Source organism: Vulpes vulpes, chromosome 1, assembly GCF_048418805.1.
Source record: "Vulpes vulpes isolate BD-2025 chromosome 1, VulVul3, whole genome shotgun sequence".
Classification (NCBI taxonomy): domain Eukaryota; kingdom Metazoa; phylum Chordata; class Mammalia; order Carnivora; family Canidae; genus Vulpes; species Vulpes vulpes.
The window spans coordinates 148,467,924-148,482,896 of NC_132780.1; the positions used below are offsets into that span (position 1 = coordinate 148,467,924).

The 14,973-nt window shown below is 37.7% G+C and overlaps 1 protein-coding gene across 4 annotated transcripts in view; it reads right to left on the bottom strand.

Annotated features, from left to right (window-relative positions):
• PKHD1 (PKHD1 ciliary IPT domain containing fibrocystin/polyductin) overlaps positions 1-14,973 on the bottom strand; it is a 477,678-nt gene that overhangs the window by 389,932 nt on the left and 72,773 nt on the right. For all 4 annotated transcript variants that reach the window (XM_072733695.1, XM_072733698.1, XM_072733700.1 and 1 more), the window contains 6 exons: positions 11,336-11,466; positions 9,283-9,418; positions 8,691-8,886; positions 7,922-7,989; positions 4,867-6,465; positions 2,730-2,873 (listed from right to left, as the gene is read on the bottom strand). In XM_072733695.1, the coding sequence (XP_072589796.1) occupies positions 2,730-2,873; positions 4,867-6,465; positions 7,922-7,989; positions 8,691-8,886; positions 9,283-9,418; positions 11,336-11,466 (2,274 nt within the window). The remainder of the gene's footprint in view (positions 1-2,729; positions 2,874-4,866; positions 6,466-7,921; positions 7,990-8,690; positions 8,887-9,282; positions 9,419-11,335; positions 11,467-14,973) is intronic.

Here is a 14,973-nt window from a genome sequence, read left to right on the forward strand (position 1 = left end):
CATTTCTAACAAACTCCTAGGTGCTACTGCTGCTGCTCCAGCAACAACATTAGTATGATATTCTCAGGAAGCCTGGGCGACTCAGTCAGTTGAGCCTCCAACTCTTGGTTTCCACTCAGGTCATTATCTTAGGGTCCTGGGATCAAGCCCCACATCGGGGTCCAGGCTCAGCATGGAGTCTGCTTGAGAATTCCTCTCCCTCTCCTTCTGCCCCCCCCAAAATAAATAAACAATTCTTAAAAAATAATATGATATTCTCAATAATAATGTAATTCTTAGTAATAATACAGAACCTTGTGTTAGAAGGACCAAGATTATTCTGCATTCTGAAGGCCTGATTAAGTTTGAAAAAAGGTGTGCAGGGGAGCATCGGTTAAGTGAAAGGATGGATTGCTCTGACAATGGCAACTGAGAAACACGGCTAATGGTAGGTTGCTGCTCTGAAATAGTCCTCTTAAAAAAACCTTTTTAAAAAATAAGATTTTTAAATCTTATTTACCTTGGTAAATATGCAATCCTATATGAAATAGGGGAATTATTAGCAGTTTCTAACCATTTGTGAGACATACTCTGTTTGATCATTTGATGTTCATTGTAGACTTACTCTCCGGGAAAAAAAAAAAAATACAAACTTATACTCAAAACGTTTTATCTAACTCAGGATATTGATAGAATCCTTGAATACCATCCTGGATCTTAAGTAAGAAATCAATAGAGTTGGCTTTCATAAGTTCCTCTCTATTTTTAGATACTGTAATTAAAAGTCTTTAAAAAGATTTTTTCTTTTTTTATGAAAGGAAAATAAGCCCAATTATCCATTTCCCAAGAGCAAATGAGCTGCTCTTGCACAATCAGTCGGTGTTTGGTGACACCTAGTGGCAAAAGCTAGAGTTACAGCTTCCAACTTCTGTTTTCCTTTTTTAAAAATCAAGGAATTTTGAAAAGTCCTTTTCTAAAATTAAATCAAATCTTTTAAAATATACCAATGTCTCTTCTTCTTCTTCTTATCAAATTTCCAATATCACAATTTACCTGCCCCAGAAACCTCTGTGATTTTTATTTTGTACTTCTAATCAAAACTGTGTCTTGACAGTTTTAACACCAAGAAGTTTTAGAAAGTTAATTTAAGCTGTGTATGTGTGAAAGTCTTTTAAAAAGACTGTAGCCCTATTTGTTAAATATCAGAACCTAGAAATATGGAATCTTGGTTTTCTGTTTCCACAATTTCCCAATTCATTATTCTTTTATCAAGCATTAATTTTGCACATACACTGTGCCAGCATTGGTCTATGCACAGGAGGTAGAGCGGAGGAGCCAACAGGTAATGCCTTAAAATTAAATCTTCCATTATATCTTAAGTGTCCATCATGGAATCTTCAGTGGAATACACCTCTCTTCCATAATGCTTTGCTTATATATATGATGCTAATAGGAAACTCCATTTCTAGTTTGTATTTTAAACAAGGATCATCACTCCTCCTCCTCTCTCTCTCTCCATCCCCTTCCTTCTCCTCCTCCCCCATCTTGTTTAAGACAATCTCTTGCAAACTGCCATCACTAATTACCCACCACGGGATTTTTGTCCAAGTTCAAATAAAATGATGTTTTGATCATTTTGTAAATCCTTCACCCACATTCAACTTGCAGACACACAAGTTAGGAATATAATTTAAAGCACTAAAGGGACACCTGGGTGGCTCAGCCATTGAGGGTCTGTCTTCAATTCAGGGCATGGTCCTGGGGTCCCAGAATCAAGTCCTGCATCGGGCTCCCTGCATGGAGCCTGCTTCTCCTTCTGCCTATGTCTCTGCCTCTCTCTCTCTCTCTCTCTCTCTCTCTCTCTCTCTCTGTCTCTCATGAATGAATGAATGAATGAATGAATAAATAAATAAATAAATAAATAAATAAAATCTTTTTTTAAAAAAATAAAGCACTATTCTGAAAGCATGTGTACAAATGGTTCCTAAGCACACAGATACGAAATCTATGACTATGCAAACAAGTTAATCACCTGGCTAAGCTGGTCCTATAGTGATAAGGGCAATTTTTTCTCTGACTTTTTTTCTGAAGCTCAGTGAGAAATTATCCACTGTTATAAAGCCCCATCATGGGACTATCTAAGCTTTGTACCTTTCTCTCTAACAAAGCCACAGCTTCCTGTACCATGATTTACATGATGGCTGTGAAGCTTAAAACAGTGAGAGATCATAGCGTTCTATTGAGTAAACACCTGGGCATTACAGAATAAGAGGATGGTGTTGGTGTCGGCTCTTTCACCTACAATAAGAATTCCAGAACTGGGTGCACCAGGCAAATGTGCAAGAGATATCCAGCTTGTTGATCCCATCCCTTCACTAGTATCTCCAATAAGCAGATGCTTTCAGCAATCCCACCTCAGAATAAGACCAAGAAATTGCTTTCCCCATGATGTCTAAGGTTGTCACTGAAACTAAAATTCAGAACGCACAATTACTTTCTCCATCATTGTATGACAACAATCAAGAACACAGGTGATAAATTTTCCATTGCCATTAATATGACTAAAGTTACTATGAAACATTCTAATAGGCAGTCCCATCTAACATATTAGATGGAGGACACAGAAATCCTCTTCCCAGGAACACACAGAAAAATTAAGGTCTTTACAGCATTGATTACAAAAATGTGAGTTAACCAAAGAATACCATTTTTATATACACTCTTTAAAAATATGTGGCATTTGTACAGACCATTCAGTGGCAGAACCAAGCAACTGAAGGCTGACACCGTAGCATTAGCCAAGACTTGGCAGGGAGCGCCACACACAGCAGCTGACATGTTCCCTGGAGAAAATCCTGCTCCAAACACATGCACAAGCCTTCCACCCAGGCAGCCTTCAAAACAAAATACAAGTTCATGATTATAGACACAAATCTTTCTTTCTTTACTTAATTCAAAATTCAGATCCACACTTTCTTGCTGCCCATCATTCTTTTTATGCCCTCTAGAATCCACACAATGGCGTTAGGTCCCGAATATCCTTAGTGTCTTCCCACTAAGTTCCAGCCTCCAGAGCCTAGAGTCCTTGTTCTGTCAGATTCCAACTGTAGTCAACAATCTATTAAAATGTAATAGCATTTATATAGAAAAGTAATGCTTATTTATCGTTCTTAAATTTTTTATACCAAAAACTATACAGTGAAAGTAAATTTCCATTAAACCACCTAGCTACTCCCCAGAGGTAGCCACGTTTGGTTTCTTGTGAATAATTCCAGAATTTTTAAGCATATATATTTTTATACAAAGAAATCTTTCTAGGGGCACCTGGGTGGCTCAGTCGGTTAAGTGTCTGACTCTTGATCTCCAGTTAGATCTTGAGTTCGAGCTCCACATTGGGCTCCATGCTGGGCATGGAACTATTTTTTAAAAATTCTTTCTATACAGATTCTTCTTGTTTCTTCTATACATATTCAACTTGTTTTTTTTTAAATTAAAGATACAGCATATACAATTTTCCAAGTATGCATACATGTATGTATGCTACTTAGAATTCCATTATGATTATGCCACAATTTATTTAGTAATTTTTTTACTAAATGATACTTTCCTTATTTCTCCTCTCTTGCTATTATTAATGGTGCCGATGAACTAACTGTACATTTATTGGCATAAAACTGTTGCAAACTGTTAGAAGTGAGATTTCTAGGTCAAAGGAAAAGTAACGTTTTAGATTTGATGGATATTGCCAAATATCTCTCCAAAATAATGTTGCACCAGTTTACACTCCTACCAGCACCACATGACGGCACCCATCTCTGATGGGTAAAAGTATAACAATTCTAAACAAACATGTTTTGCTTCAGTCTAAGAATCAATAAAGGTAAATATGACCTGGACTCTCAGACATGTGGCAACCTCTAGTCCACACTGAGATAGAGTTCCAGTGTCTACTGCCTTCAGGTCAAGTCCAGATGGTGCTCACAGACACCTGACAAGCCTCAGGATACCACTTTGCTTGGGGTGCATTTCATAGCCCCGCTCTCTCATCATAAAAATCATGGAATCTTAGAAGAAAGAGGAACTAGTGAGCATCCAGCCCAAACCCCTCTGTCCTTAGAAAAGGTACCCAGCTCAATTACTAACAGACCAGGACCCAAATCCCAGGCCTTAGAGCATTCCACCCAGCCAAGACCAGACAAATTTGTTCTAAGAATTGGCTTGGCTAGCACTTCATCAGTGTAGGATTCAGCTCTCATAATTTCCTCTGTACCTTCTGCGTCACAATCAAATTTGAGCTATCTCAAGTGTAGTAAGGCTTTACCTGAACAGAAACTGAAACCATCACTGGAAGAAAAGGCAAGGCAAATTTCAGTGTATATATATGTATATATATATATATACATATATATACACATAAAGAGAACAAAGTTCAACCAGTGCAATCATACTAACTGGCCTACAATTGCTAGAATGTGAATTCATCTGTGAAATATTCCAAAACAATAAAAATGATATTTAATAAACTTAAAATAATTCAAATTGACATATAGGTCTAAAAATGGGTGAAGGCATCTATGCACTACTCATTTGATTAAATTATGAGCTCTTAGAGATGAAATTGAAGACACAAATTAAATTGGGTTTAGGAATCAATTTAAAATAAAATCACACTTACAGAATCTGCACAAATTCCTTGATAAAAAACAAAGCCTCCTACAGGGTGCATGACAAAGGCAAGATTGAGGAGAAAATGGGGACTATAAGATTCCAATTAGGCTTCTCTTTCCATTTGTCTTTTAGACTGTGGTTGATTTTCTATCTTTTAGAGTTGTAGCTATTAATTCACTTACATAGGATAAAGAGGCCTGCCTTATTTGCTTGACTTACCAAAGTTCTCAGTCACTCCCGAAATAGTGGCTGTTGATGTGAACACCAGGACAGATGAGGCCCACCCCCTCATGTGGTCATACCCTCTGACTGGGTACTCCCCAGCAGGAAGGGATGAAACCACACACTGGAGTACCGTGTGGTTGCCAGAGATACCCACACAGGGTGACATCCCAATAAAAATGTCAACGTTCTCAGCTCCTGAGACCTGAGCCACTGCAAAGGTTAGGACGTCATCAGTCTGAGAAATAGAGAGTAATCGTGGAGTGAAGGCACTGCTGTAACCAATTACTCCCATCTGGTATGAAAGTCCATCTACTTCGATGACCAGGCCAACAGAGCCATTCCCTGCAGGAACAATGCACTGAATGAGCTCGGTGCTGATGCTCACTGTCAGGCAGGCCTGCTGGCCAACATAGACTAGTGTGCTGTTCTTTCCTCTCAGAGCTGTGCCCTCCACGGTCAAGAGGCTTCCACCATGTATGCTGAAATTCTTGGGGAAATAATGAAACACTTGAGGTAAAATGTAGAAGTGTCTGGAAACATTACCAAAACAAGCATATCCATTTCTTGCATGAAAAACTGATACGTAGTGGAGTCCTGGGGTCAAGTCACTTATCCAGCAGATCACATAGCTTGCATTAAAGAAAGTTACAATGCAGGGAAGGTGATCATCCACAAACACCATTGGCTCAACTGCTATGATGCCTAACTTCCGACCCCTAATCAGCACCATGGTCAGAGACCCACTGATATTGGTGGTCAAGGAGTCCACAATGGGAGTTGTCTCTTCCTGCAAGAAAAGAGTACAATTCCCCTGACACTCACTGGGTAGCCCATTGACCATGACTGTGACGTTCAGAGTGAAGGAAACATCAGGGAAGGGGTCATTCACCTTATTAATCTGGCATAGGATTGTCTGGTATCCCACGCTCAAAATCACACAAGTAAATGGACCCAAAAGGTCAACTTGAACTGACTTCTTCCTAGAGCTGAGAGCCAACCCCCTCACTGTGAGTACAGTCCCGCCACAAGCAGACCCATGTGTCGGTGAGATGCCCATTATCCAAGGTGTTACCACATATTGTTGGGGCACTGCAGACATGTTAGCAAATCCCATCTGCTTCTGACGTACTTGGAGAGGATAGAAGCCTGCCTCCAAACTGTGGAGAGGAAAGGAGCACCCAGAGAGGCTCACGTTGTTCCTTAAAGACTGTGTCTCAAGATCACAGTGTAAGACCCCCAGAAGGATCACTGAGTTGGAGAGGTTATTTCCTTCCACGTAGAACCTCAGGCTGTTGTTTATAATTTCTCCTCTCATGGCAGTGACCACTGGTGTCATTGCTGCTTCATACAGGAAGGTGAAACTCAGGTTCAGTAAGGGTTCTGTGGCAAAGGACACATTGCCAGCCCAGATCTCCATGGGGACTGGGATAGCAGGAATGTTGGAATCAGGTAGCAAGGCAGCAGGCGGGGTCTCACACCAGATGATTGTCTCCGTTGAGTTCAGGATGTCACAGGACCGATTACCCACAAACACCCAAACCAAAGTGGGGTCCCTGATGAATCCTATTCCTGAGATGCTGAGGATGGTTCCGCCTAAAGCATGAACATCAAAAACAAGACTTAAAAGTGAATATTCAGAACTATGAACTCACAGCACCTGCACAAACCCCAGTGCAATTTAAGTGGATGGTGAGGTGTTAGCAAAACTTCAGTGACTTCACCTCATCCCATCAGTGTTCCATTTGTGATCATTTTGGCAGGATTTAGATGAGCTGAAATTCACAGAATAGTAAAACAATATAAATTGTTATATAGGGAAGGATGTTTATAATATTTAAGACAAAATTTTCAAGTATATTTATAGATCCTAGAATCCACTCTTGTCAATTTATACATTAAGGAAAAATCTAATTTCTTGAAGTATTCTTGTCACTGCTATGTTATCTGGTATGTTAAGTCTGTAATGACGTTCTATATAATCATCGTGTAAAGATAGTATAATGTCTACATTAGTGGAAAATCAAATTCCTTAGTCTTCTTGTCATTTGCCATATGATCTCACATATTATTCCATATTATTATATATGTTATGATGTAGAGTGTATATAGATTTTTCTGTATATATTCAACTTATGTACTGATAAAAATCCAATTTGTTGAAGTCTTATACTTATCTTCTATATTATTCTAAGTGATATTCCAATAGTCTATATATTATATAGGCATATGTCTGTGTGTGTATGTATGTGTGTATGTGTGTGTGTATATGTTGAGATATATCAAGAGCCACTGAAATATTAAAATATGCTTGTGATCCTGCTAGTATATTCCTAGATTTTGTCTCTCTAATTGAGGGACAAGCAAGCCCTGTCTTCAGGACAGGGGTTGGTCATATCATGACCAAACCTGTGGTATAGGCAGGAAGCTTTTTTTTTTTTTATTCGAGTTCAATTTTAGACAGGCAGCTTTAAAAAGGATTTTCCTATACTCAAAAAAAGATAAAGCACTGCTGCATGCACTGTCACAATGATGATTCACATGCAGATATATAGCTTTCAATTTTTTTTCTAAAAATGCATAGTTTTCCAGGTTTTTTTTGTCTTATCCTTACATCTGCCATATCACCATTTGTGTTTCTAACTCCTTCTGGGTCCTTCATCTGCACCCCTAGAGGTAAATGAAGACACCAGATTCATTCCTCCTCCTCTTGCACATCCAGGATCTAAAAGGATAAAATAAGGTTCTCTTTTCTTGTTTTTCTAATATCCTCTAGAGACGTGTTACCCATTGGATGTTTCAGCCTCTTTTCATTGGAAAAACAAAACCAGGCATATCTTCTTGTCATAACAATTCTTCAATTTCCTGAGCTCACGGGGCTAACAAATCAGCGGTTTCCACACCCTTCAAAGTACACCAGTCAATTCCCAGAGCACAAGGAAGGTTCCTCTCCCTGTTGTCCCATCTCCGGTCTCACTGACTCAAATCCAGGAGCAAAACCTGAATATCTAGTGAGTAGATCTGCTGAATAAGTGATATGAGAGCCACTCACCCAGAAGGGACCCACAGCAAGGTTCAATGCTGAAAACTTCTGTGATATACTGGATGTGAAGATCAACCCTGTAGAAAATTGTTATAAAATAACTGAGTTAGAAAGAGAGTAATGGAGGAGAAAGACAAAGAGACATGTATTTGGGGGAGAACAGACCCAGAGAGCAGTGATGGAAAGCAAATATGAATGGCACTGCTTCACAGGAAAGAAAGGACATGGTGGAGGGAAGTGTTGTGTGGGGCACTTTCCTGGGCTGGTATCTGGTGGTGGCATCAGCCCCATACAGTTTAGCTAACTTCCTGGTTGAGAAGAGGAAACTTCTGGGAAAATACCAGGCAGGGGGACTCTGGGGCAAAAAGGATCTGAGCATAGTTTGTGCAATAATTGTAAGCCATTTATTCAAAATCCTAGACACAATCTTATTAAAGGTCATATTTAATCACAGATTCTAATTAAAGCACAGAATATTCCCCCCAATACATATAAATGCTCACCTCACCCCCACCTTAATCAAAAGCCATGACATCCTCATCTCAGAAAATTTTCTGTTCCCAAACTAATAAGCTAAACATTTCCCTTGGATTGGTCTTGAGATCAAATCATCTAGTAGGGTCTCTAGGACTTCTTCCAACTGTATGATTCTCCTGTGTTTATATCCTAACTTCAGAAGAAGGGGAAAAATTGAAGACCTAACTCAAAACCAGATTTCCTCAACTAAATCACTAGACCATTCAACAGACCTAAAGTGAATGGCAAGTGTCCACCTTACCCTGGTGAGCGAATGCTGATCCCATTGATGGAGACTGAGATGCTATAGAGACCGGTGGGCAATGGGGGCAGTACCACCTCCAGGCCCTGAGTCATCTGCACATGAGCTGGAGCCAACGTGTTCTGGATGCAAACCTCCACATCCAGGTCTGTGTAGTTCACCAAAAGTGCCATTCTGATGAAAAGGGTATCACCTCCTGCAGTAAAGAGAATCCATTAGCCTCTGTGATATGGGTTTGTGGCTTCAACCACTTATCATCCTATAAATTAGTGGCAGAGATTAAAGTCTATTAAATGTCTATGCTATCATTACAGCATAGTAGGTGCTTAATAAGTATATATTGAATTGTTACCTTTAAATTCTCATGCCATTTTCATGATGGAAATGGTCCCAATATTACAGAGGAAAAAAATAGATATAAGGAGATTTGTTCAGTGATAGCTAAAATGAAAATAGCAGTAGTCCAGCTTTCAGAAAAATAATTTCCATTCAAAATATAATGCTATCTTCAATATAATTGAGACCACTATTTGCCTTTCTTATAGGATCAACAGTCTAAAAAGAAAAAGATGCTGCAGTATCATGTATTTACCTGCTATGTTGCTCCTGTTTCTGCTCAGAGATGTGATCACTGGATTCAAAGAGGAGACATATGTAAATGCCATGGGAAGAACTGCAGAATGGTCCCCTGTAACCACAGTCAAATTCACAATGGGTCCATCTTTCCCCTGAAAAAATGGTTTTTAAAATCAAACCTCTAACTTGAGAGAAGCCTATATCGAGTTAGTTTAAAAGGTTAATTTCAAGAAAATTATTTTTTTAAGTATATTGCTACTTTCAAGTTTCTCACTCTCTTTCTCTTTCACACACACACACACACGCATATACATGGTGACAATTACTTAGAATAGGCGAGTGTGGCATCCAACTAATTAAATAAGAATTATGTGCAATTAACACACCAATTGGTTTTGGAAAAAAAATGGCAATTTCAAGTAAAATCTATACCTAGCTAAACTATCCATCAAGTGTGAGAATACTTTCAGACAGGTAAGTACTCAGAAAACTTCCCTCTCACATAGTCTTCCCTCTCACATAGAAGCATAGAATGTTTCTTCAGGCTGTGGCCTCATAACATAAACAACAGCCACAAAAGAGTGAATCTACCCACAAGAGCAATCAAGGGAAGTGCTAGGATGAAATCTGTAGAATAAACCAAAAAAAAAAAAAAAATTAGATGAAGCAAGAGAATAGAGAACCTCAAGGAAAAAGACTAATTAATGTGATGGAATTTTTTTAAAGATAGAGGATTTTTATTATGAGGAAAACATATTAGGATACAAAATTAGAAACTCTAAGAAAAAAACTATAAAAGAAAAAATACATTATCTGATTCTGCCCACATCATTAAAATAGTTATGATAATGTAAACACAGTTTGTTGATTTAACAAAGAAATGGTACTGTAACTACATTCAAAAGAATTAAAAGTAGTTATTTCCAAAAAAGGAACTTGAAGAAGAATCCAGAGGGGCAGGAGAGCAGGATTATTTTACTATTTTTCTTTTAATCTTTGCATGTATTACTTTGATTGAAATTTGAAGTTTTTTTAATGCTTATTCTCTCTAGCAAAAGAATCCAAACCATGCAAATTTTACCAAAAGAAATTTCAAATAACTGGATACTACATACCAAAAGCATTAGAATTTAGATTAATATATCCTGAGAAAAATAAATATGCTCCAAAATGTAGTTAGTGGGATGCTCAAATTCTGTTAAAATAAAATATTTTGAAAATTATCTTAATGTCCAGTAATAGGGAAGAGTTAAACAAATTACCATACAACTATATATTGTAATTCCATGTGGTTTATATGTAAATGTGAGCATTTCATAATATTTGAATAACTAGATAAGATAAAAATGTGGGGCCAGAGATCAAAGATGATTCTGAAATTTCTCTTCTAGGGGTCTTTATTTGTTCAGTAAACAGTCATCCTTTGGGGTCATGAATGTGCTGAGAATGCTAATGACACTGAACTGTGAATAGATAGTTCAACTTCCACTGTGAGCATGACTTTTGCCAACAGCACCAGGGAAGAATGTGGACTCAAATCTCCTAGTAGGCTTTGATAGCACTAACTGAAGAAGAAAGAAAGCTAAGGGACTTGTTTTTAAGGGAAAAGAGAAGCAGTAGAGAATAATTAGGAAAACATTTTCTAGGAAAGGGGCATTCTAGAAGTTTCTAATTTCCACTATTCATATCCATGCCAAAAAAGAAAATTATTTGTAAAAACTAAGTTATTCTTGCTTGCTTGAAAGAGAAATGAGATGAAAATATATGGAAGTTTTCCAAATCAATATATACACTAGATAAATTCATTTATTCTGTGGCATTATTATTCACTGAGAGTATGAACTGGGACTTCCTGGTATCTTCTTTTAAAAAAGATCAACTGATGTTAATTGCAAGTTCCACTATTGGAGTTAGCCTCCCACTTTATTGCAGCATAGGCAATATAAACAATATTAGCATACTCTCATGATGAGAAAGTCATGTTAATTAAGTTCTAAGAAAAGATTCGTGAAAAACCTTACACTACATGTTAATAATGGCTACCCACCCAGAGAGGAGATTCCACTTACTCTGGGTGGAACTCTGCATTGAATTCTTCGTGAATTGCTTGTGGTGATGTTGATAGCACAAGACTGAGATCCAAATAATACCAGGCTCACATCTTCCAAACCAGAGCCTTGGATGGTGGCCCAGAGCCCTCCTGCAATAAAGAAAGCATTTTCAGGTGGAATGAAGAGCCATACAGGAAGACAAAAATTAATTATCCACAAAAGAAATAAAATGAAATTAATTAAAATATGAAGCTCCTTAGTCAAAACACAAGTCCTGCTCAAACTGCAGGAAAAGACTGATGCTAAATATATAAACTAGTATATAAACAGGGAGAAATGATGCTTAAAAGGCAGACAGGAGTAACACGTCCTGAAAATATTTAAAAATAAAACATAGGGGAGCCCAGGTGGCTCAGCGATTTAGCGATGCCTTCAGCCCAGGGCATGATCCTGGAGACCCAGGATTAAATCCCATGTCAGGCTCCCTGCAAGGAGCCTGCTTCTCCCTCTGCCTGTGTCTCTGCCTCTGTGTGTGTGTGTGTCTCTCGTGAATAAATAAATAAAATCTTAAAAAAAAAAAAAAACATAAATACTGCCAAGTGTCAGAGAAGTAAAGTAGATGGTCTCTGAAAACTCTTCCTTCCCTAGAGTTTTAAATATTATCCCTCCCAATCTTATAAAGCTTATTCTCTTTCTAAGGACTCAAGTATAAAAGAGCATCATGGGGGCACCTGAGTGGCTCAGTTTTTGAGCGTCTGCCTTTGGCTCAAGTTGTGATCTTGGGGTCCTAGGATCAAGTCCCATATCAGGCTCCCTGTGGGGAGCCTGATTGTCCCTCTGCCTATGTCTCTGCCTCTTTGTGTTTCTCATGAATAAAATAAAATAAAATCTTAAAAAAAGAGAGCATCATGGTACAAAGAACTTGGACCCAGAGTCAGGGCCACAGATCACTCTGCCACTTATACTAGATCATTTGTAGCATTGTCCCTGAACTCACTGGCTCTCATTCCCTCATCTTTTTTTTTTTTTTATTTTTTAAAAGATTTTATTTATTTATTCATGAGAGTCACAGTGAGAAAGAGGCAGAGACACAGGCAGAGGGAGAAGAAGGCTCCATACAGGGAGCCTAACATGGGACTCAATCCCGGGTCTCCAGAATCATGCCCTGGGCTGAAGGCAGCCCTAAACCGCTGAGCCACCCGGGCTGCCTTTGTTCCCTCATTGTTAAATGACAGCCTTTGCTCTTCCAACCTCAGGATTTGATACCATACATACTAGGCTCTAGTCTCCACGATGCTGGAGAGGTGACTGATACCACCACCCACCACCATCAGGATTTCTGTACTAACCACTAAAGAGCAAACACATAAACTTCTCCTTGCTGCAGACATCAGTAAGCAGAGTCATGGCACCAATCATATTGATAATTATGCCACACATTTGGAGGGCCAACACTTGATCAAGCTAACAAACAGAAAGCTCACCTATTATTCCTGAGGGCAATGATTCCAGTCTGCCATCTCCCCAGAAAGAGGATACAAGAGAGGCAGGAAAGCCACCAAATCAGGACACATACACCTTGAGAGTGGGAAATGGGTGCAGAAGCAAGATTTTCTTCCCCAAGCATATCAGGGTGAGAGAGCAAAACTTATCTAACCTGATGAACACCTCTCAGGAGAATGTGAGTGGATGGAATTAAACGTTGAAGTTAAATATATGAACTTGCCCTAAAGATTCAGAGCAAGACTGCAGTTATCTTCAGAGGAAGAGAATAAAATTGAAGAAAAGAGGCAATTTACAATAGCAATATAAAAGATAAAATATCTGAAAACAATGTTGACAAGAAATATTCAAGAACATGAAGAATTTGAAGAAAACTCTGAAATGTCACTGGGGAATTTAATAGATGGATTAAAACTTAAATTAAAAAAAAACTTAAAAAAATGGGTAGAAAGAGTGAACCTCATGAGGGTGGTATATCTTTCTAAATAAACTAAAGCACTAAATAATCCTGATAAAAATATAAACAGAATTTTTTATTTAACTTAGATAAGCTACCTTTAAATTTTTTAAAAATTAAAAGCAATAGACAGAATACAAAATTTCAAAATAAGAGCAAAGGGGTCTTCTGCCAGACATTAAAATATCTTATAAAACAACTATAATTAAAACATAATAATAAAACATGCACATATAGACAAATCAATAAGCAGCAGAGGAAGTTCAGAAATAAACCCAACAAAGTAAGAGGCTATAGGAAATAATAAGTGTGGCATTTCACTTAAGTGAAAAACAGATGAATTTTTTTAGTAAATAAAATAAATGAATAGTATTGAAAAAATCAAATCTGTTATCCTACCTCACATCCGCATCAAAATAAACTCCAAACTGATCAAATATTTAAACATAAAAAAGGAAATCATTAAAGAAAGAGAAGGCAAAATGGGAAAAATTATTTTTATGTAAGTTTAGAGATGGAAAGCCCATTCTAAGTATTTTATAAATCCTAAAGCCATAAAAGAAAGATTGATACACTTACTGTATAAATATAGTATTTATAAATTACAAAAATGGTAAACAAATAGACAAACATACAAAGGGCTTGTATTCATGATGTATTTTTAAAGCTCATAAAATTAATGAAAGAAAAATAACCCAATTGAAAAAAAGTGGGCTAAAGAGATGAAAAGACAGGTGACTGAAAAGAAAATACAATGCTTCTTAAATTTATGAATTTCTCTCTTAAAGTAAATGCAAAGTAAAACTATAATGAAATGTTATTTTTCTTCTATAAAATAGGCAAATATCAAAAAATTGGTAACACTTTGCTAGGAAGACATAGTAAGTATATAGTCATATATATTGCTACAGGGAATAAACTATAAAACTTCTAAAGAGAATATTTTAGTATTACCAAAATTTTAAATGTACATAACCTCTTGACTTCCAAGTCATTTATTATTTTTTTAAGATTTTATTTATTTACTCATGACAGACACACAGGCAGAGGGAGAAGCAGGCTCCATGCAAGGAGCCCGATGCAGGACTCGACCTTGGGTCTTCAAGATCACACCTTGGGCTGAAGGCGGCACTAAACCGTGGAGCCACCTGGGCTGCCCTCCAAGTCACTTCTAAACAAATTCCACTTCTAAGAAATTATGCTACTATTTTCACATATATACAAAATGGAACAACTACATTTCCACATACAAGTGAAGTTGGATCCTGTTTGGGGTTGAACTGTGTCCCACCCCCAAATTCATATGTTGAAGTCCTACCTGCCAGTACCTCAAAAGGTGACCTAATTTGGGAATAGGCTCATTACACTTGTAATCAATTAAGACGAAGTCATACTGAACTGTGGGCCCCTAATCCATTATGACTGACATCCTCATAAAAAGGAATAATTTGGACACAGAAAAGACACAAGGAGAACACCATAGAAGATGAAAGCAGAGATCAGGGTGATATTTCTGTAAGCCAAGGAACACCAAAGATTGCCAGCAAATCACCAGAAGCTAGGGGAAAGGCATAAAACAGATTCTCCTTCATAGGCTGGTTTAGAAGGAATCAACTCTGCTAACATTTTGATTCTTAATTTCTAGCCTCCAGAACTGTGAGACAATAAATGTCTATTGTTAAAGCCATTCAATTTC